The sequence below is a fragment of the Monopterus albus genome, unplaced genomic scaffold (genome assembly GCF_001952655.1).
Source record: "Monopterus albus unplaced genomic scaffold, M_albus_1.0 scaffold1.1, whole genome shotgun sequence".
In the NCBI taxonomy this organism is placed as follows: domain Eukaryota; kingdom Metazoa; phylum Chordata; class Actinopteri; order Synbranchiformes; family Synbranchidae; genus Monopterus; species Monopterus albus.
In genome coordinates, this window is record NW_018127881.1 from 1330701 (window position 1) to 1353522 (window position 22822).

The 22822-nt window shown below is 39.0% G+C and overlaps 1 protein-coding gene across 1 annotated transcript in view; it reads right to left on the reverse strand.

The window, feature by feature from the left end:
- Positions 1 to 1217: 1217 nt before the first annotated feature.
- Positions 1218 to 22822, reverse strand: part of kif5ab (kinesin family member 5A, b) — a 54900-nt gene continuing 33295 nt past the window's right edge. Inside the window, exons 15-29 of the mRNA XM_020609948.1 lie at positions 19304 to 19450; positions 18165 to 18353; positions 17444 to 17561; positions 15545 to 15609; positions 13974 to 14083; positions 12456 to 12557; positions 11839 to 11899; positions 11672 to 11743; positions 11360 to 11464; positions 9474 to 9690; positions 8273 to 8537; positions 7560 to 7621; positions 5513 to 5540; positions 5238 to 5320; positions 1218 to 4821 (exon numbers count right to left, since the gene is read on the reverse strand). Coding sequence (XP_020465604.1) covers positions 5251 to 5320; positions 5513 to 5540; positions 7560 to 7621; positions 8273 to 8537; positions 9474 to 9690; positions 11360 to 11464; positions 11672 to 11743; positions 11839 to 11899; positions 12456 to 12557; positions 13974 to 14083; positions 15545 to 15609; positions 17444 to 17561; positions 18165 to 18353; positions 19304 to 19450 — 1611 coding nt within the window. The 3' untranslated portion in view covers positions 1218 to 4821; positions 5238 to 5250. The remainder of the gene's footprint in view (positions 4822 to 5237; positions 5321 to 5512; positions 5541 to 7559; positions 7622 to 8272; positions 8538 to 9473; positions 9691 to 11359; positions 11465 to 11671; positions 11744 to 11838; positions 11900 to 12455; positions 12558 to 13973; positions 14084 to 15544; positions 15610 to 17443; positions 17562 to 18164; positions 18354 to 19303; positions 19451 to 22822) is intronic.

A 22822-nucleotide genomic window follows, 5' to 3' on the forward strand; every position in this document is an offset into this window, starting at 1 on the left:
TTTTGATTTAGTGGGATATAAGACTGCTGTGTTTATGTATAAAGCCAGGAACAATTTATTACCTGGTGGAATTCAAAAACTATTTATTGAAAGGGAAGGGGGATACAATTTAAGGGGTCAGTTAAATTTGAAAAATTCATGCTATACGTACAACCAAGAAAAGATTTTGTATTTCCATAAGTGGGGTAAAACTATGGAATAATTTAAGTGTGGACATAAAAAATAGTAATAGAATTGACGAGTTTAAACATAAATATAAAGGTATGTGTCAATCAAGATATATGCAAGAACAGGTTTAATGATTAACCAGATGGAACATTGTGGGTGTGGGGTAAGAATGTTAACACTTTGTAATAATTCTTTAGTATATTACTTGTGTGGTGTAGAAGATAATTATTTATGTAGTAATACTGCTTGCAAACCAATGATGATAAGATGATGTCATGGGGTAGGAATAGATAAGTCTGACTTCTTCCTACTCCATTCAGGCATGTACTAGGTATAAGCAAATTGATTTTGGATTAGCATTTGTTGGATATGTGTAAAATTATGTATGTTGACATATCAACTGTCTTTACATGCTTGAAAGAATAAATCAAATCAAAATCAAATCAATCAAAAGATTTAAATGATCGGTTTACTCACTTTGATCAGTTAGCTGATCAAATATACTGATACTGATTATATACTGAGTTACAAAATCAAAACCACAGTAAGACGTAAAGTAAATGTTTATTTTTTTGGTCACTAATGTCAGAGTATACAAACCTTTCTGGGTTGTGGGTTATCCTATTGATCTGTTTTAGTTGAATGTCCTTGTCTCACAGTTGGCTGATGTGATTTCTTTCCCCGTCAGAACAATACACAATGTTCTAGTTAATATCACCACAAAAGAACACAAACAAAAAAAATTCATAAACAGATTGATACATTTCTTCACAAAATTCAAGATTTACTGAGATTATCCTCATTTTCCAAGAGTTGATGAGCCAAGGTGACATTAGCATTTTTGCTTCTGATTTGCTTTGTCCTGAGATTATAGATCTGTCATTGTTCACACTGTTAATGTTGCTTTTACTTTCCTTTTGGGTTTATTGACAAGATACTGCATCATTTGCATTTATGCTTTTTTCAATATTTCATTGATCAAATAGAAAGGGGGGCATTCAAATGTTTGCAAATAAAGTAATAACAGGACAATGTAATAATGATAAATACATAGGTGGATCTTTATTGAAATGTTTTTTTTAAGAGATAATAGTTTCTCAGCAGCTACAAAACAGGGTACTGCATGCACTACACCACACGCTATAAACAAACCAACCAACACACAGTTCGACAAACAAACACAGACATTTTGCCTCTGTCTTTTCTGAGCCACTCTTGTTGTAGTTCTAATTCTGCATATTTAAACTACATATCATCACATATTAGTGACCTTTCCAGAATATTTTCAGATTGGTTACAATTACAAGAAGACAAACAGAATAATAATAAAAATAAATTCTACACTCAGTCACACAAACAACAAATATCATGTTGATTAAAGAAAAGGCCATTCACATTCAACTCAGAGTTTCTATAGGTTATCTACAATCCAGTGATAACAAAGTTCAATGACCTTTTTTTACACTTGGGAAACAGTCAAATTGAACAGTTGCTATCTTAGTAAAGGGCTGTGGTGAAGAACAACAGAAAAAGAATTAAGAAAGTGCTCCATGCATTTGTATCAAGTACCTCTTTAGATTTCAGTCTGTACTTTACAGTGTAATAATTGTGTATATATGGGGTATGAGTAAAATACTTGGGTAACTAAAGTTATGTATAACACTACATGTCTTCCCCTGTGTCTACCCAAAAAGTATTTTATTGGTATACCATATGTACAAAATATTCACACTGTTATTTGCAAGCTACTGGCCACTGGCTTGCTTTGTTAAAAGAATCTGCTAAGTAGAAACGGCTCCTATTCTCCTCCAGAATAAATGCACACACAGAGTGCCCGATTCATGGTCCCTCCGCTGTCACCCTCAACTCTTTCATCCTGACTGGTTGATCAGGAGATTCACAAAAAGAGTGTGCCAATTGGTGCGGAGTGACTGATAATCATTGTGCCAGTAGACAATCTACAGTAATCAACTTATCTGCTCAGATAGCTCTCTGAATGCAACCAAGTCATACATGATATGTCATAAAGCTGTATTTTGAGGTCAAAGGTCAAACACGTCATTGACTAATAAGGGGCTATATTTGTCTGTGTCTGTCTGAGGGATAAGACAGAGCTGTATCAGCTCTTGATAACCTATAGTAACTTTTGGTTCAGGTGACCAACCGAGTATGTATAGGCTACTACAGAGCAAGAGTCATTCTGTGAATGACTCACTACAGTTAGGGCTTTGGTTACAGTCTGGAGGTGATTCATAAAGAACTGTAAGATCAGTCATCTCCTAAACTACTTAATTTTGAAACAGTTGCTGCATACGTGCATTCATTTTCATTTAATGACACAACTCTGGAAAACAAAAGCGTTAGCATTTCCGCATTATAGGAAATGCATGTCAACAGAATCATTTACACATCAAGTTAAACGCAAATGCTCACATTCAAGTTATAAATCACCATAAATAGCAAATAAATTATAGAGCAACAAATAATTAATTTATTTCAAAGTAGAACTAGCAGTATAAAAATAGTTGCTACACAGTTATATTTCTTTCACTCTGCCATGCTCTTGCGATGACAATGACTGAATATCTGACAGAGGATCCCTGACGGGCAGTGTTTTAGGGATGATTTACAGCTTGAAAGTCTTTTTAAAAACAACCAGAATTTGTGTATTTTTGTCTTTAAATATGGTTGAAATGAAATTCCTTTTCAGACTAGTTAAAAGAAGTCATGTGTACAAAAAGCCAGACATGCGGTGGCGACTGATTAACCACTGAATATTTATGTAATATATTTAAAACAATGCTTTATCCAACTTCCTCATTTATCACTTTGGTTTTTCTTGTGCTTGGTGAGACGGTGCCAGGAACAGAACAAGATCTGAGATCTAAAACACCAACATGGGTATAGGGGTTATTTGTTTAAATAGTCATTTTAATCTAATAAGTGAACACACTGTATTACAGTCTAGGAATCAGAAATAAATCCTGCAAGGGGGGGCACCAAAGATACTTACTGTATATGTAAACCTACGTTTTCCTTGTTTCATTTGATTGAAAAATGTCAAATGTGAGAAATCTGAATACAAGCTGAATTAAGTCTAAACTAATGCAAGTATGTGTGTATTTTAACTTAGTGTGAGTTTTTGATTTGTGTTGGTCTACCTAACAGTAGACATGATAAAACATTCAATACTATGACTACTGACACTGCTTCCAAAAATTCATATTGTAATTATCCTTATAGTTTTAGGGTGGAAATAAAAACTGAAATTAGCAATAATGATTTCAGTTTGGACTGAAACTGACAAAAAAATTGAAAATGCACTTTAAAGGAAAAGGTCTGGTAATATTCTATATTTTTCATTTTTTCTACAAATTCCAGGAAAAAACCAAAACCAACAATTAATCGATCAACTATAACCAGACAGTTTGCTCCTCTTCGACACTGCTTATTTTTTGCCCATAAAATATTAAAAACACATTAATGAGCCACATTGTTGCACTGCTTAACATATTTTATAGTACATTTTGTGTCAGTCCCACAACCTGTTGCTGGGAGTACTCACTAGAGCGCCAAATGTGGCTAAAAATAACCCTGACAAATGAATTTACTCTGGTTTGAGTACTGTTTGCTTAAAAACTACAGTTCCCAGCTGTTTCAAGAAATTTTTTTAGCCTTTTAAAAAATGAAACAATATATTCACGGTCTAGTTTTAAAAACCGAGAGACAAACTAACACATCGTGGAGATTTTCTGTCATCAGGTCATGGTGTACTGATACCTGGGATTCCCCACCAGTCAATCAGAAGCTTCTTGGATGAGAGATGCAACATCTTTAAGAGCCTCAAAGCAAGTCTAATTGCCAACTTTAGTACATCAGAAAAACTGGCTTTACTGGCTTTTGGTCTTCTCATGGTATTTACTGTAATGGCAGTACCAAACATACAATATAGAATATTACAGTTCTTATTCTTCAAGCAAAACTAAATTTTAGGGCTGCCTATCCTATTTACACAAATGTAAACAGCCTCTCCTGGACTGGTGTTTCTACTAAAACATTTCCCGACAACATTGCCTCAGTAGCTTTCTTATTATGACCAATAACAAAAATCAACATGCACACTCAAACGCATAAATATCAGTAAAATGAGCCGGAGGTTCACCCTGTATTCATATTGTTTAACACAGTTTAATTTTGGAGTGCCCTGACCCATACTCATGTTTAAGAATAATAATAAAGATTAAATTCAGCTTATTATTAAATGTACTGGTTTTATGTCCACTGTGATTCCCCCAATGAGGCAAACAGCGCACCCTAGTGGTTACCCACAGCAATTTCCTCCGGCTCCCTTTTTTGTGGTCCCTTTTTATTATTCCAAGTCATGGGGTAGTGGGTGCAGCAGCAGCACGGGTGTAAGCTGCCAGGTCAGGCATTTGAAATGCAGTGCTTACCAACCTGATACACACATACACCCGACACATCATAGTAAAGGAGGGAGAAGGGACTGGAGCGGAGCAAGCAGGAGGAGGTAAAGGGAAACAGGAGATAGAGGTCTGTTTACAGGAGGTGAGGATGAGAGAGGAAGGCAAGTGTGGGAGGACGGTGATCGACTGCATGCAGATTTAGAGAAGAAGCCTCAAAAGAAACGTCTGCCTGGAAAGAGAGAGAGAGAGAGAGAGAGAGATTAACAAGACCGAGAGTCAGATACATTTGAGAGAAACAAGGAGAGTGAAAGATGGCAGGAAAGCGGAGACAGAAGCCAGCAACAAATGATGAAGAGAAGCTGCTTGTAAAGTTTCATAGTAGTTTTTTTCCTGGTTTTCCATCAATCCATTTTATAAGTTTCCATAGAATATTATACTTACTGTATAAAACTGACTTTACAGGTAGATGGTATTTCAGAGCTACTGCTGACAAATTTAGTAGAGTAATGCTTGGATTGGTAACTGGTTATTTGGTTGATTGTGACATTAGTTTACTGAGTTATTCTGGACTGAGCCATGCAGCTGTGTTCTGTAGTAAATGGATGAGATGCCCACTGAGGAATTTCTCAGTTTTTCTGTTCTTACCTGCTCAGGACTATTAGCTGGCTGAAGCCTCTGGCTGCAGGCTGTAGAGTCTGGCTGGGTCTTGATTGTCGCAGACGTCAGTTCTGGACATAGAAGTCACATTCAGACACATACTACCCAACAAACCAGAACCACAGGTGGCTGCAGCAGCAGCAATGGAGCAGAGAGATACAGCAGTGAGGGATACTAGTGCTGACAACATGAAAGCTTGCACTCAGACAGAAACAAAAACACTAGGTGTTTTGCAAAAATGAAAAACAGTGGCCCAGTCTTACCTGTTGTCATTGATATCTGTGGTGTTTCCTGTGGAGAAAGAGAGATGCATAAGGAGGCAGGCAGATGCACAGTGAGAGGGCTGGTGGAGTGTAAATTATGCAATGAATGGGTCTGTACAATAACAGACACATGTGGGTTTAACTGAAACTACCCAAAGCCACTGACGGTGAATAGCTTTAGAACAAGCAGCTGCATTAATGTGTCCTCAAGTCATCATAAGATGAGTAGATACCGTGTTTATCAGTACACTTAAAAACAACACACACAGCTTGAACATTATGACCTATCAGTAAGGCAAGGACTAAAAGATCATAAGGATTGCTCCCACAGAGCTTCCATGCAAAGCACAAGTCTCTTAACAACTGTCTTTACACAAAGAACAGCACTTACAGTGCATAGAAAACGGGATCCCGTCTCCAGGATGGCTCTATTTGCAGCTCCAGGATCATAATTACAGTACATTCTGTGGAGTCTGATGACTTAAATTTACCTGACAGAAGTCATTTTACTCTTGCTACTATACTACAATCCTTAGAGGTCTGTGCTGTCCATGAACTACTCTGACAGGGATTTATTTCACCGATTATTTACTTGGCTCTTTTAGGTGACAGCACATTGACAACCAGAGACATCAAGAAGTTTCAGTTGCTACTCAGTCTCCAGCAAATGAGAAGTCTGCATGAGTTTATTCGTGGTTATTCATGGAAGCAAGTTTTCTTTGTTTGTGTGCAATTTTATGAGTTGGGTACTGTCAAGGAATCTCACGCTTAATTAATTGTAAGGTTGCTGAGTTTAATCTCTTCAGTAGAAAAACAAAACAAAACAAACAAACAAAAAACATAGTGACAGCAATTAAATGTCTTATACCCAACAACACATGCCATAGAAATATAAGCACAGGGCATGCAGATTAGCTTCGAGTTCTCCAGGTTCCTACGAGCCCTTATTGAAATTCATAACGCCAAGTAGGGTGAAAATCACTAGTGATGAACAAGAGGGAACTTCCCTTCAAGTCTGACTTCAGAATATATTACAGTGTATAAGCACTTTCATTACAAAATGCCATATGTCGATTCTGAGGGAAAGAACTGAACAAATAAATAGAAATAGTATGAAATTAAATATTTACATGAGATTACTCATAGCATCCAAACAGCTGCCACCACTGTGTGTGTGTGTGTGTGAGAGAGAGAGAGAGAGAGAGTGTGTGTGTGTGTATGCCAAAAAGGCTAAAATGTCAGTATTTCCTCCAGAATGTTTTTGTTGGCAGTGCTGACTAAAACTAAATCTAGCCTGCATACATTTTTTATGAGTTCACTGAAAAGCAATGATATCTGATATCTAATCAAAGGTACAGTAGGTTCTGCTGCAGCAGATTTATATATTGGCTGTAACCCTGTTTCTGACTTTTACTGGTATTCCCAGAGAATCAAAGAGGTGTGCTGCTGTTACACAACTCTACAACTGTCATCGCTGGGTCAGAAGCTTAGGTGGGCACTCAGCCTGTCTGGTTTGCTATCTGTCTGGCTGAGTAATGACAGTGCAAGTCTAATCTATCTCCTCCAGAGCCTGTCGCCGATGAACACAGACACACAAACATGGACGTGCACAAAAACCTCAAGCCGCAGCAATATCCCATAATAAATTAAATTGTTTCTTGGTGAAAAACATGACAGTTTGTATTACAATAATATATAAACACAATATCTAAGACTGTTAACATATGTTAAGACCCTTCTCCTTGCTCACCGCTGGCTCAGAATGACAGTTAAGATCAATGACTACAAGCCCATTACACAAAGATGAAAGCAAGTAGACGAAAAACCACAAACAGTGGAAACAAATGTTATCATAGCAACAGGGAAATTACTAGTTTAACAATCAGAAATTGCTAAGTGTACAGTATATAAAACAACATTCAAACATAATGGCCGGCATAATAGCGATCGCTAAATGGCGGCTATAAAAAAATAAACAAATTTACCTTCGCTGCTTGCCATAGTAATTTCTCAATATTTTAAAAGGCTTTATCTGAGTAGAGCTCACCATTTTCTGAATCGAGCATCTCTGCAGTGTTGCTGCCCGTTTGGCTTGGTTCAGCTGGAAACCTACCAACAGCAGAAACAGATGGATATGTAAGTGTAAACTTAAACAAAACACAATTGTAATTACATCTGAAAATGGAAGAGGACCGATGTGGTCAATTGACCAGGAAAAAAACTAACAAACAGGCAAACACTGGCAAAACAGATGAGAGAAAACTCCCATGCTGCATGTGTATATCACACACAGTTAACTTTAAGATGCTTGGCTGGGAAAGCACAAGCAGAGTGCTACAAAGCACAACACAGGTACAGCAGTACTAAAATAAGGTTTAGGGCCACTTCCAGAGCTTTCAGCTGCATTGCACAGTCTTCATAAGGGGATTGTTGTCTAGTAGATGGTTGCACTGCTATACAAGGGTTTTAAAAAGCTAAGAAGTGAACACTGTGTTAAGATTATTTTTGAACCACTATGTCCAAGGTCAAGAAAGTGGCTGAAAACAAAAAACTGTTAGTGAGTCAACCATGAGTTAAGACTATTTTGTCAGTAAAGTGAGCTGTGTTTGAAGGCACTGTAACAACCCAGTTAGTTGACCCGTACATTATTTTGTGAAGATTTTTGTCACGAAGGTCCAGTGCAGTATCACCGTCACCTGCAGGATATTACTCCATTATGGTAAAATGCACATTCTGCCCCATGTAACTACGTTTACTCACACGTTGTTCTGATCACTGCTGTCGTGCGTGTCGTCGCTCTGGGATCCCAGATGTTTGACGGGGCTGTTCTGATTGGAGTCGACCTCGGGTGACCTGTGCTCATGCTTTGGTGTTGCTGGAGCAGCAGCAGGAGCAGCTGCTTGTTGGTTGTTGCTGTTGTGGGAAACAGCATTGCAGAAGGGCATGGGGTGATCGCTGTAGCCTCGGATGAAGAAGGGGTTGGTGGGATAGCAGACTGGGAGGTGGCCAGGACGCACTGGCTTGGCTGAAAGAGATAGAGGATTGATTTTTTTGACAGAGGCAGAAAAGACAAAAACATAATTATTTTCCCCAAAAGAGCACAAAATAATACACCGTTTTTTAATGTGACTGGAATAATAAGAATATATTAATATAAAACACAGTTATTCCCAAATGATTCCATGTAATCCTCAAATGAAAATCATTATTCTAAAAACACTTTCAAATCAATAACTCATTTTCTCATTTGCTTCACACAGACCTCAGATTTATAAGTACAAATATCTCAAACTGAACCAAAGAGTGATCCAAACTGCTTTTTTCAATCAACTGTATGTCTCTCAGAAGAGCAGTGCTCATTGTTTAAATCCTTAAAAGCAATTATTAAAGGCTACTGTCAGTCCTACTGTCAGGTTTCATAATTTTCAGCAGGTTGGCATATCCATAAATATTCTGTCTTCGCACAGCATGTGTTAGACTGCCATAGATGTTACTGAATTTAGATTGTATCACAAAAATGGCACTAAAATAACCCTTATTATGATTCATATAAATGTTATTAATGTCTTATTATTGTCATTATTCTAAAATGCTATCAAAATTTTTCTTGTTTCTACAAAAGTCACACTATGAAAAAAACCTCTTGATTAAAACTGGGATTTGTATGGCGTGTCATTTGATGGATAACATTCACTTGGCTGCAGAGGAAATTAGACTTTACTACTGGCAGATGTAAAATCTAATTAACATGAAAAAAGTAACTTTCAGTGGACTCATATCAACACACTTTCTCACAGCAGTACTGTCTGGGTTGATTTGGAGTTTCATGCTAGTGCTACCCTAAGTTACATACCGTAGCTTTAACTTTGATATTTGAATCGATGTTTCTGTGGGTGCTGTGCTGCACAGTGGAAATTACTGTGAATATTGCACTTAAGTGTCTAGATTAGTACTGTGTTACCTATCTGTGCAGCATGGGGCCGGCGGAAAGGATTGCGGGCCTTCATCACATCTTTGATCCGCTCCACCTCCTGCTGGTAGCGGTGGCGGTCCTTCATGGCTCCTTCCTTTGCCTCCTTTAATGCACCCTCCAGCGCCTTAACTCGCTCAGCCGTAGAGCGAAGACGTTTCTCCAGTTTTGGAAGCTCACAGCGAAGATCTGCATTGTCACGCACCAGCTGTCGCACACACAGGAACACACACACACACAGTATACTGAGGCAGAGAGGAAAGATATCAAAGGCCATTTAATATGCAGTATCCTCTTATACAAAAAGAGACTGATGAGATGCAATAGTTAAAGAAAGTTTGTAATCTCTTTAGTAATATTTTTACTGGAACATTTTTCTGTTTACTTTGAATAGTACTGACGTGTCCTTTTAATGGTGCTACAGTGTTACAGTGTGAGACCATCTGTTCTTGTTTGTTTTGCAGAGCAAGAATGAGAATGTGTTGCCTCTGTGTTTCTAATTAGCTTGACTGAAAAGCATCCTCCAGTTTGGTGAAGTGAGAAACCCCCCTTTTTATACAGCAGTGGATGTACAGCAGCAAAGCAACCACATAACTCCTATGTTGAGTTATTTTATTGACCATACAATAGTATGCTTTAGCTACAAACTTGACCACAAACAATCCTGCGGCACATAATGTAAAATATATCACATTTGATTCTAGATAATGGTCTTGGTTCTATACAGTTATACCCATAAAGAAAATCAATGTGGAGATTTATTGATTTTAAATCTCTGCACACAGCCCATTCCCTACAAGTGGGAAAGGTAAATGTGAAAAATCCAGTGACTGAGTACCACACAGAGAGTCTACTAGTACATGACCATCCAAACTGATCGATACCCTGCGAAAATACTGAGTAGAAGACCTGAGGATTTAGTGAGCTGGCAAAGTTATCTGACAGACAAAGCAGGCTTCAGGAATTCTGCAGATCCACCTGAGGCTTGGCAGTGCTGGTTGATTGTTTGTTGGGGAGTCAATTTAAAAGAAAAATATGAAATGGAGGTAAGATTCCCACAGGAGGTAAATTATGTTATACAAGAAATAATGACAGAGTGTGTGTGTATGTGAACAGATGGATGAACAGACATTATTATATCTTTGCAGGGCCAGAGAGGCTCAGGCAGCATGCAGCCCTGGTGCACTGTCCACTGCATATCTCTGGGAGCCTTATCATGATCCAATTGAGAGTTTGCTGATTTATGACCTTTCCATTCTCCCATTATCAGCAGGTGGTGGATGGGGAAGCATTTCCCAGTGTCCCACTTTGGGATTGGTTTTCTGCCTGACAAACTGCTGCAGTGCAGTCCTCGCCACTCTGCCAGCCTGAGTACACTGAGAATGTTTAATACATCAACACTTAGTCGATTGCTGTAGTCCACTTATGAATATTAAAGAAAGATGTGAGGTGTGTGTTTATGTGCAATCTTTTTGAGGTTCCTTTTGAGCGTTTGTTGTGTCGAGAGAAAAACTCAAGTATGTTTGTGTGAACCTTCATGAGGATGAATTCATTTGTGAGTAATTTTATTGTGCTGTGCCTTTTTTCTCCTGAAAAGGCAGGTTTAACACCTCCTGTAGGACTGTTTTCAAGAAGACATTCAAGTGAAGCTTCTGTAGTGAGGTGATTTGATGGCACTAGTATTACCTTTTCCTACAGGCAAGTGATGACAAACAGTGCACACTGCTCTGTAGTTTAATTTAGCTATGCAGTATTCTGCCTTACTGCTGTGCCTCAACTTCTAGCCTGAGGCAAAACTGATGATTTGTCCTAATTTTGAAAGAACTGGTGGATGGGTAATTATCATTTATAGTTTCATATTTGCTGCTTGGTGTTACCTGCTTGTGAACTTTTGTAAGCTGGTCCAGGTTGTTTTCAAGAAAGGAAATCTTCTGTTTCTGCATGATATATCCCCCAGTATCATCAGGCTCCATCTCTGCACTCTGTCAACAAAAATAGCACAGATCTTTTAGCTCTGTATAAAAAAAAAAGAAAACACTGCCATCTCTCAAATACTGCAGTCCCAGAAAGGTATGTCCATACAGTCTACAGTAGGTACAGTAGAGTGACATGCACTCTGGCTACAACGGTTATATGTTGGGAAATATAGCTTTTAAGTGTGTTGCGTAGGTTAAGCTTGTCTGGCTTACTTTTCTAACTCGAGTCGTGAGGTCTTGAACAAACAACTTGCGGAGGTTGTGCAGGGTATGGAGCTCTCGAGCCTACAGTATGAGACAGAGAGAGGAAACAGTGCAGTAAAAAGAAGTTAGAGAGTACTGTGGCCTCTGGGGGAGCCAAGTGAGTTGTGATGACTTACAACAGTCTCTTCCAGCCCTTTGAGGTCCTGCTTTGACTGCTCATGTTTCTCATGGAGAAACCTATAGATAGGTAGAGAGACAGATGCTCATATAGACAGATCTAAAAAAAAAAATCTAAATGAACGTCTCTTTGCCCAGATGAGTGCCACATCCTTGCCACAATAAGTCATGAATAAAGAACAAACGTGGCATGTACCAGCTGCCCCCATTTGTGGACTGATACCCATCTGCCAACTGATGCAATATGCTGCAAAGGTCAGTGCAGAAAGAACCTTATTAGCAGCCAGCTGCTACCTTTATCCAAAATAATGAAGATGCAAAGAGAGTAAGACAGCAAGAAACAGATAAAAAGAAAGAAGCAAAGAGAGGGTTAAAGGGATTAGCCTTAAGCTAATTTAAGCCACAGTCTGTATGACTGTATTATTCCACAGAGAGAGACACATACTGTAAATATAATGACAGTCAGAGCTGCAGAGCGGGAGGAGAATAAATAGACACAAGGAAGACAAATGACAGAGTGAAAAGGAAACTGTGGATCAAAAGAGGCAGCTCACCCTAAGGCCTCCATATGGTGCAGTGTTTGAAAGCTAGCCAGGAGAGTAAAGTAGACACTCACGTCAGTTCCTCAAGCTGCCGGCTTTTGTGATGGTCTTGGGTCCTGAGACGTTCAAAGTTATCATGCAGTTGCTCCAACTCCAGCTGCTGCTTCTGGTTACAGCTAAATAAAAAGTGAAAACAGACTAATTCAGGGATTCAAATACAGGAATTTAGCTAATAGTAGTCTAAGCACCCAAGAGCTTTGGCTAATTACAAATGAAAAATGGAATCTGCAGTGCCACCTGGAAATGGAAGTGGGCTCCTTTCAATTCCACTTTTAGTGGAACTACATAATTACTTATGTTATTAAGGGTCTATTACTTTAACTTCATGTCCTTGTTTTACCACTGTGTATTTTGTTTATTCACCTATTGTTTTAAAAGAAATATTAAAAAACGGTCATCAGAGTGGTTTAATGGACATTTTTATACTGGTTGAAAAAACTTTTCTGACACGAGCACAAGTATTATGCTGATTTTTTTTTTTTTTTTCTATCGAGGAGCACCTCTCTGTGGTTAATAACCACCTCATATGTGAAAAACAGATTGTCCTTCCTGAGTGTAAGGTGAAAAAGTCCAGCTCAGTGGTGTGCACAGACTTTTTAAAAGCAGCAGGAGCAAAAATGAGGAACGGGCACCATTTCTATGCACAACATCAGGATTTATTTTTGCCCTAAGGGAACAGAGCTGTACAGAATGGCCAGACTGACATGTTGGCAGACCACAGGAGTAGCTGGGTGGCTCAAGTGTGTCATCTGGTCAGAGCTAACACATGAAAGTGTCCCGTTAAGATACAAAACCACAGCTACATCCTGGTTTAATAAAAAAAGAAAAGCATTTGGAAAAAAGGGTTCACACTTTTAATCATTTTTGATTTTGCTCTCCTTTTCCGATATTTGACTCATGATAGAACATATACATGCTTTTCCTATTCTGTTTAAAGGATCTGAAGAGCCACTCTGCTACCATCCATCCATCAATTTTCAAGCTGTTTATGCAAATCAGGCTGTGGCAGCAGGACAAGGAAGGCATTCTCAATGTCATTTCATTCAGACGCTCTGTGCAGCTGCTGTCTGGGTGTAACCAGACACTCCCAGTCCCACCTGGGAAATGTATATCAGTCCCTCAGGGCTGTCTGTCCCGCAGTCTCCCCCAAAACAGTCCGGCACCTGAAGGGGCCTCTTTTTGAAAGAGCCCAAACCAGACCAGTGGCTCCTCACATTGAGGTTGAGCAGCAGCTCAGCTCTAAATCTTCCCACACTGCAATTTCTGCACCATGTAAACCACCCACACATATTGATTTCAGCTACTTTCGCAGCTAAAGGGCTTATACTTTCTGAGAACTCGAATACTAAGACTATGCATTCACACTTTTTGCATATTTCCACTGCTTATAAGTGTAGAATTGAATTTCAGATTTCAGCCCACAGACAGCTGACAGAGTGAGCAGCCTGTCTGCCTCTGGAAACATATGATCTGCACTGGACTGCACCACAGTCTAATATGGAAATAAATAAGAATTACAACAAAGTACTGACTCAGTTAAGTTGTCGATGATCTTTTGCTTCTCATTGATCTCATCTCGCAGGCGGCTAAGCTGTTTGCTGTGCACCTCGCGGTGTGACTCCATTTGCTGCTCCAGAGCCCTCTGAGGCATGGTCAATACGAGGGGGGTGAGAGCCATATACAGTGTGCATGAAAAGAGAGAGTAAAGACAGTACCCAGAGGTGGGAACACATGAAAACCAACATGACTAAATGACAAGAAAGGACAAAATTACACACACCATTGCACATGTGGACATAAAATGTGGCCACCAGGGCATTGAACACACACAGAGCAGATCGTGTCATTCGCTGCCACTGTGAATGACACGAGCCAATGAAACTAGAGCATGTCACACACAGCTACATACACTGACAGGCAAAAACACTTTATTGAACATGTGCGAACACAAATACAAGAGATGATGACGAGCAACAAATACTGCCATCTTTAAAAGATAAGGCTGTTGATTTTCTTTTTTTTTCCATAAATCCCACACAGAGACTAAAACCAGCACAGAGATATTAGCTAAACCAGAATGTGGATTCAGACATTATGGTCAGTAAAATAAAAAAAAACCTTTCAGGCTGGATTACAGGGCTGACAAGTGCTCTGGGGCCACAGACCTACAGGGGCCATAAAAACCCTTGGTTTAATATATGTTTCTTGCTTTTCTGTAATTTGCAATTTGCACCATACAATACAATATCAACAGAGTCCTGTCTTATCATGTAATCTTGTGACCTTGTTTGTGAAGGGGCCCTCTCTGATATCATAATATATTTCTAACTACTTATCTCAGGTCATATTGTGATCACATGGTGCACGTAAAGTTGTGTATCTTCAAATTACTACAAACTAATTGACACTCAGAATGTCAGATTGTTAACTCATAAGCCAATCAACAAAAACTTTGACAAAAACCTAAATATTTTTGATTAACCATGACATTAAATATTTGCTGTTTCCAGCATCTCTGACTTTTTCTATTTTGTTTCAATGTAATTCAGTATTTTATAATTTTGGACTTGACATAAGTTATTTGAAGATATAACATTAAACTCTTGTACTTCCTGAAATAATCTTCTATTTTTTTTATATTATTTATTTTACTTTACACATTCTACATTTTATAGGCCCAAATAGATAAAATTCTAACAGTAAAAATTTTACGAGGTTAATGACTCCTGGAAATAATGTATTCGCCACTTTTCTTCCACTGATTGTATATGACAAAAATGCTTTTTGACCCAGTGTGTGTGACTTCGCTAAAATCCTTAACACTTGATATTTATTGTACATGAGAGCAACATGGAAGTGAATTTTTCTCAACATGTCAAACTGCTCCTCAACACAATTTATTTCTGTCTCTACTATAGTTCATATGCAGAGACACTTGCAGTCATAAGCCCATCTACCAGTGCAGCGCACACTCATGGATGCAGAGACACACACACACACACACACACACACGCACACAACATCCACACATGCACACCTGCAGCTAGCCGAGCACTGAGTGATGAAAGGCTATTACACTAAGCTGTAGCCATGGTTACAATACCTTTATATCACAGCAATCCTGGACAAATGTGAGATTCCTCCCCCTGGTCACCTGTGACATGCTCTCTGAAACACACACACACACACACACCTATATTTTGAAGAAAAGTCAGAGAAAATAAGACAATGCCAGAAACTAAGACAGAGAGAAAAGAAGAGGAAGATAAAGGCAGGGAGATAAAAGAGTAACACACTCATGTAAGTGAACAAAATGATGGTGACCTGACTTTTCCAGCAAAGCTGTACTAGCACTTAATATTGACAGTGAGGTCAGTGTGATTCATGGGTGTAATAATATCTATTATTCTGAATGGCAGCTGTTTTGTCACGCCGCTCTGATCGGTTGTTGATTCACTGCTGTTTCTGGTGTGTGGTGATGAAATTACTGAGCTCTCTACCTCTCACCAGGCTGTGTGATCAACATGACCTGCAGCACTTTGCATTCATCTACTGTACCTCTCTAATTAGTCAAGGACCGCCTTGCTTTGGTGTGTGCCAAAATTGATTCACCTGCCCTAGGAGTCAGAGGTGATTTAATGCAGTTCTGTGGGATTCTTTAGGGAGAATGCTTACATTGCCTTTGACCTGATTTGTGAATTGTGTCAGTGTCTCAGGAGCATTTGCAGTTAGCTGGACCTCACACACGTTTCAAATGTACCATTAATCCAGTCCTGCTGGTGCTGAGAAATGTTTGGGAACCTTAGCTGTTCATCAGCATTTACCCTTGTTTTTCTTTATGCTGACAGGATAGAAACGCCTCTGGCACAGGCTCAAACTTTCCACTGATGCTAATAAAATGGTTTTAAGCAAAGAGGCACTTCCTTTCAGTTCTAGTTCAGTGGTGCAGAAACACAGTGACAGGCTTGTTGTCTTTTTTCTTTTGACTTAGACTTTTTTGTTTGACTGTTCCAGAAAAGTAACCTTAAAGTTGACTTGGACATCTCAAGTAAGCAGTTCAGCAAGATTTACAACATCCGTCTAAATCTCACATGGGTGGTCAGCATGGATAATTTGAATCACTTGAGCGCAATTTTATCTTAAAGGCCATGGCTCAGTTGAAAGCCTTTACTTTATTTAGATTAATATTGAGCACAGTCTGTTTTGCTGACTGCCTGATTGGATTGCTTCCTGTCCTTTTATATCACCTGATTTATCAAACATAAATCTGTTGTTTTACTTAGCTGAGTGTACTATGTTCCTCCTTTACCTTAGAGTCCGAATAACTGTTAAACTCTTGCTCTTTGTATTTCATTCACGTAGATAAATAACTCAAACTCAAGCCTGAGGCAAATACACTTTGATTACAAATACAACACTTGTATGTTTCACTACACTGAGTGTGTTAGTGCAGTATTGATCCTTGAACTTTGTGTGCAAATAGCTGGATAGATTTCACCCCAAAAAGCTTGATTCATATACTATTACAAAAGTGTTGAATGTGTATTTCAACAAGTATTTTTGAGAAGTACACTGAGATTGTTCATCAGTTGCCCTCGTTGGGTGGATTGCCATGAAATTTGGTTCAGACATTTGTTTCCCTCAGGATTACTTGTGATCCATTCACCTTCTATTTAGTATCACAGGCCAAATTTTTTATTTCTCCATTACTTGGGTCAACTCTAGCCTAGTTTGGTGTGAATTAGCACATTTCACCATGCCCACATATTACTTTCACATAAGTGAAACTAGTAAACATTACCTTACCATTGGAATGTCAGCATTGTCATTGTGAGCATGTTAACATGCTGACATTAACATTTAGCTCATAGCTTCACTGTGCCTAAATGGCTTAGTGTTTTTTTGTTCACTGGTTACCTGTGTTATGGTGCTCAACTTTGGATTGAGAGAGCTAGTGATATACTTCAGTCGTTTACCATAATGGCTCATTATAGTGCATTACCTTGAGCTTGGAGTTTGGCCAGCTCCTCGCTCAGAGAGTCGTAGCTGTCTTCCAGCTGTCTCTTCTTCAGCTCCACATTCTGCATGTACTCAGTGAGAGAGCGGATCTTTGCCTCATGCTGAAAGTAAGAACACAGCGTCTCACAGATGCAGGAAGTATACTGATGAGCAAAGACCCTCTGTGCAAGGGAATACATTACAATGAGGGGAAAAAAGTACTTTTAGTCATTGTTGAATGGACACGGTTTGCAGTGAATATTCATGATCACTGTGCACTAGGGAATTCAATTTAAATACTGAAGAGGGTAAAATTTACACCATGGTGGCTTCAGACAACCACATTATCACATAGCATACAAAACACACAATCCCTTAAGAATCAGGACAGTTTGCATACTGAACACTTCTGATAAAAAAAAAAAAAAGTTAATTACACAAACAGTTGTGTCATTTTGAGCACACAGCTCTGAAAATCTCACAAAGGCCTATGTAGCAATGTGTGATGTTAATCAGACTGATGAAGAGGCGTGTGCTGAAATGTCACTCATTTGTTTGTGGTGATAATTAAAGTTTTGTACTGCAAAGTTTCACCATCAACTGTCTTGATTTTTCCACATCAACATAAAAATTTTCCTCTGGGTAACAACTTAAACCTTTTTCCTTCACCACATGTGTGTAGAGGTTGATAGCTCCTCCAGTTCTTCCTTGTATCAGTCCCTCACCTGTGAAATGAGGAGGTGGCACGAGGACAACTCTCTTCCTGTCTCCTCCATCTTGCGGTGACACTCCATCTGAAGGTTCTCCAGGTGACGACAGCGCTTCACCATGGACTTCACCTCTGACTTTATCTTATTGATGTAGAGACGGGCCACTGTGAACTCCTCCTCAATCGCACCAGTGATCTCCATAGGCTATGAGATGAATGAGGCATAGAGGAGGAGAGACAATTCAAGGAGAAGTAAAGATGTTTAGCTAAAATTCAAGGATTTAAAAACAGCTCTGAAGAAGAGGAAGACATCTTAGAAACAATTTCTGGCATCAATGGATGATGTGATTCAAAGGCTCTGAAATGAACTGTGGAGGATGGAGTGCACACATCAGAAGCAATCTAAACACTACAGATGAGCGTGGATATACATATAAACTATCCTCAGGTGTAATATAGAAAACTTCAGAGTTAATACATCGATACATACTGCATACCGAGTATATAATTTAATGTATGTCACCTCAGATAAGTCACCATTGTAAACTCAGCCACTAACACACACAAATGTTTTTAAATGCTCATGAAGATCTTTGAATTGACACAGATGCCAAATCTGTCAGGCTAAATTAGAGACAAATATGTAAAAGAAAATAGGCGCAGGACTCAAAAAACCCACTCTGTCTTAGGTTTTAATATTTCACTCACTGCAAGTGTGATAAAGCTTTAGTGTGCTTTAGAACAAGCAGACACAGGATATATAGTATATATAAATATAATATTCTCAGACAGTGTGAACTTTTGAACCCTAGGCTGTCTGACTGATTTTCAATCTTTTGGGATCACTACATGTCATATATTGCTATTTTCAGCGGTGAATCCATTTGTTATAGTTTAACCTTAAACTGTTTATCACCGTAAAGAGTAGGATTACAGGATTGCATTATGTATATCACATCTAATGTCTGTTTATACTTGTTTGGCTGAGTTATGACTCTGAGTGTGTGATGATAATATGAGAAAAGTTCTCATAGTTTGCCACAAACATCAGGTATTTTAGTTTCCTTGTCTCCTATTTTGTCACTGATCTTTTTCAATGGCGGCATTACTGATCGGCGAGTATGTCTCTAGACCTGCAGCCTCTGTTCCACTCACCAACTTGATGTCCCTATTTCCAACGATGATGCTGAACTCGCTCAGGTCTTTCATGAGCCCATTGAGAATCTCGGCAATCCGTTTCCTCTGGTGGCTGCTCACTTCCTGGATACGTGACAGCTCTGCCTCTAAAGCCATAAAGTGAGCCTGTGAGAGGAGAGCAGTGAAACAAAGGAGTAAATATAGAGAAAAGCAAGGGACAAGTGGAACTGGGGAGGGTGGTTTTGTGTGACGACAAAAAGCGAGAGAGAGCTGAGTGAGAGAAAAAACCCTTAAGAAACTGGAATGTTCATGGGAATAATAAAGGGGGAGAACACTGTGTAAGATGACTGACAGAAGCGGGATGGAAAGTATAACCTGAGAGCACACACTGAACTGTGAGAGACATTTTAATGCCTGACCTTACTCTCATTCAAGAAATCAAAGTAGCAGAACATAATGGTCATTAAATTACAAATCAGTAAACTACTGAGATGGTATCAGTGCTGTATGAAAGGATGTCAGAGTGAATGATGAGCTTATCCTTTTTCAGTTTGTAGAGCAGGCAGCCTCTAAACAATGCTGTCACCCCAATGTACGGAATACAATAAAACAATGTGGGTTCAATCAATACTCTGATGAAGTAAAGTGAAAGAAGGGTGGTACAGTGTGTCTACCTCACAAATAAACTGTTTTATGGAGCCTCAATTTTTTCACCATGATTAACATCAGCCACCAAACAGTGTCTTGTCTATGAATATTTTGGATTTATTATTATTTGAAATGGGCTATTTACCTCAAAATCACAAAATCATCTTGTCCAGGAGTAAATGTAACCCAGGTCTTGGTTCAGTGGTTTCAGTGTGACCATGAGCAACAACACTATTTATTTCAAATATATTATTTTCTACTGTTTAGTCCATACTGCTGCAAAAATTTAAACTGAAGGTTTTTAATCCTTGTTGACCACACACATTGACGATGTTTAATTTCATGCTAAGTTGATCATCTATTATCACAGGAATAACATACGCGAACTCTTTTTTTAATGCCTCGGTCACTTTAGATTACCACTGAATATCTTAAGTGACAGGTTTTATCAACCTCTCCATCTTCATCTCCTTCATTAACTTCAAGCTCTGTGATCATTTCTAAGTCACTTTCCATATCAGAACATTAACCTAGCATAAACGTCAGTAAACAATTACCTGGAATCAACTCAATTAAGAATACGAAAAAGAAGAAAAGTTAATGAAACATGTTGAGTTTAAAGAAGATTTATTAAGTGATATCGTAGAGAGGAGTTAGTCGGTTGAATGATGAATGAAGTTAATCATAACAAAATGGACAGATGGATGAAAGAAGGTGCCTGAAAAAGCAGATGAATGTGAGCAACAGTGAGCGATGATGTGGCCTCCTGCAGAAGGAGAGAGGACCTTCCACTCAAAGCAGAGATGAAAACAGCTGAGGAGACACTGGGGTGAGGATGGATTTACTGTGTTGCGCTATTTTTCTAGGTCAGGTTTAAAACCTCTGCCCTGTAACATTAAATATTCATGGCTGTGTAAGCAACAACCATCCATTCATCCATCCATTATCTATCCTGTTGAGGGTTGTGTGAGGGATGGGGGGTAGTGATGTGCTGAAGCCTATCCCAGCTGACACTTAGTGAGAGGCAGGGTTCACCCTGGACAGGTTGCCAGTCTATCACAGGGCTGACACTCACTCCTATGGGCAATTTAGAGTCACCAATCAACCTAAGCTGCATGTCTTTGGACTGTGGGAGGAAGCTGGAGTACCAAGAGAGAATCCACGCAGGCACAGGGAGAACTGCAAACCCCACACAGAAAGGCACTGGGTCGGCCAGGGATCAAACCTGGAACCTTCTTGCTCTGATATGACAGCGCTAACCACTGCACCACCATGCCGTCCATGTAATAACCCACAGACTTCAATTCCATGGATTTCCTTTATGTATACTGCTAAAAAAAATCTAACCACTGCACCACCATGATACCTCGTAGATAAACTATTCCAGATTTAATATAGTACAGTTTATTCTGACAGCCTGACTGCTCCCTTCATGCAAACAAGCCATTTAGTAAAAACCACAGCATCAATTTTTGAGAATATCTTGAATCCTGACCTTAATCGAGCAGAGCTGTCCTCTGTGGCTGTAGCTGTCGGCATCTTCTAATATTCGTTTGCAGTCATGATGCAAAATGGCCAACAACATGGCGGATGAATCAGTTCATTTACAGTTAGCTAATAGTGTCACTGATAGTGAGTTTGTGGTCAAGCTAAAGAAACAACAATGATTTCTGTCAGGTTGTTGATCACTGTCAAGAGTGATTTTGACTTATGAAACATTTACTTTACCTGTATTCAAAGCCTTGCATTTTCTCCTCCCTATTCTGAGATTTTCCCCTAATCTTTTCAGTGTTTCCTTCATGTATCTGTTCCAGACTGCTACCATCAGTGTACAGTATCAGAACTTTCTCTCTTATCTTTCCTTCAAAGTAGCTCTCACGTATCTTGGTATCTCTCTAATTGCATTTTAGCCAGTAGTTCTACATATTCTTGAAAGACCCACCCAACGCTCCTAGTACCCCATAGAGACTGTGTCTGCCCCCTGCCCACCTAAATTATATAAATCAAGAATCAACTCCAGAGGAGTTATTCATAAGAACCTAATTAAAATTAAGATGACTCCTCTTATAGTAGAAAGTAATAGGACAATCAAATGTGGACTATTAAATATCAGATCTCTCTCATCTAAATCTCTGTTAGTGAATGATTTGATAAGTGAACATCACATTGACTTATTGTGTCTTACTGAAACATGGTTACAGCAGGAAGAATATGCCAGCCTAAATGAATCCACTCCACCTAGGCACAGTAACTGTCACATCCCTCAAAACACAGGCCGAGGTGGTGGCGTGGCAGCGATCTTTGACTCAAACCTATTAATCAACCCTAGACCTAAACATAGTTATAACTCATTTGAAAGTCTCACCCTGAGTCTCTCACACCCAAACTGGAAAACTCAAAAGCCTGTTCTGTTTGTTATTGTATACCGTCCACCTGCTCCTTATTCAGAGTTTTTAAGTGAATTCTCAGACTTTCTGTCTGATTTAGTGCTTAGTACAGATAAAATAATCATAGTAGGCGACTTTAATATTCATGTAGATGCCGACAATGACAGCCTCAACAATGCATTCTGTTCATTATTAGACTCAGTTGGCTTCTCTCAAACTAAATAAACCCACTCACTGTTTTAATCACACTCTTGATCTGGTTCTGACATATGGCATCAAAACTGAACACTTAATAGTTTTTCCCCATAACCCTCTTCTGTCTGACCATTTTCTAATAACTTTTGAATTCCCATTAATGGATTATACTCTATGTGGGAAACAATTCCACTACAGCAGATGTCTATCTGGCAATGCTGTTACCAAGTTTAAGGAAATAATTCCATCTTTATCTACTTCAGTGCCGTTTGCCAACACAGTGGAAGGAGGCCACCTTAACTTGACT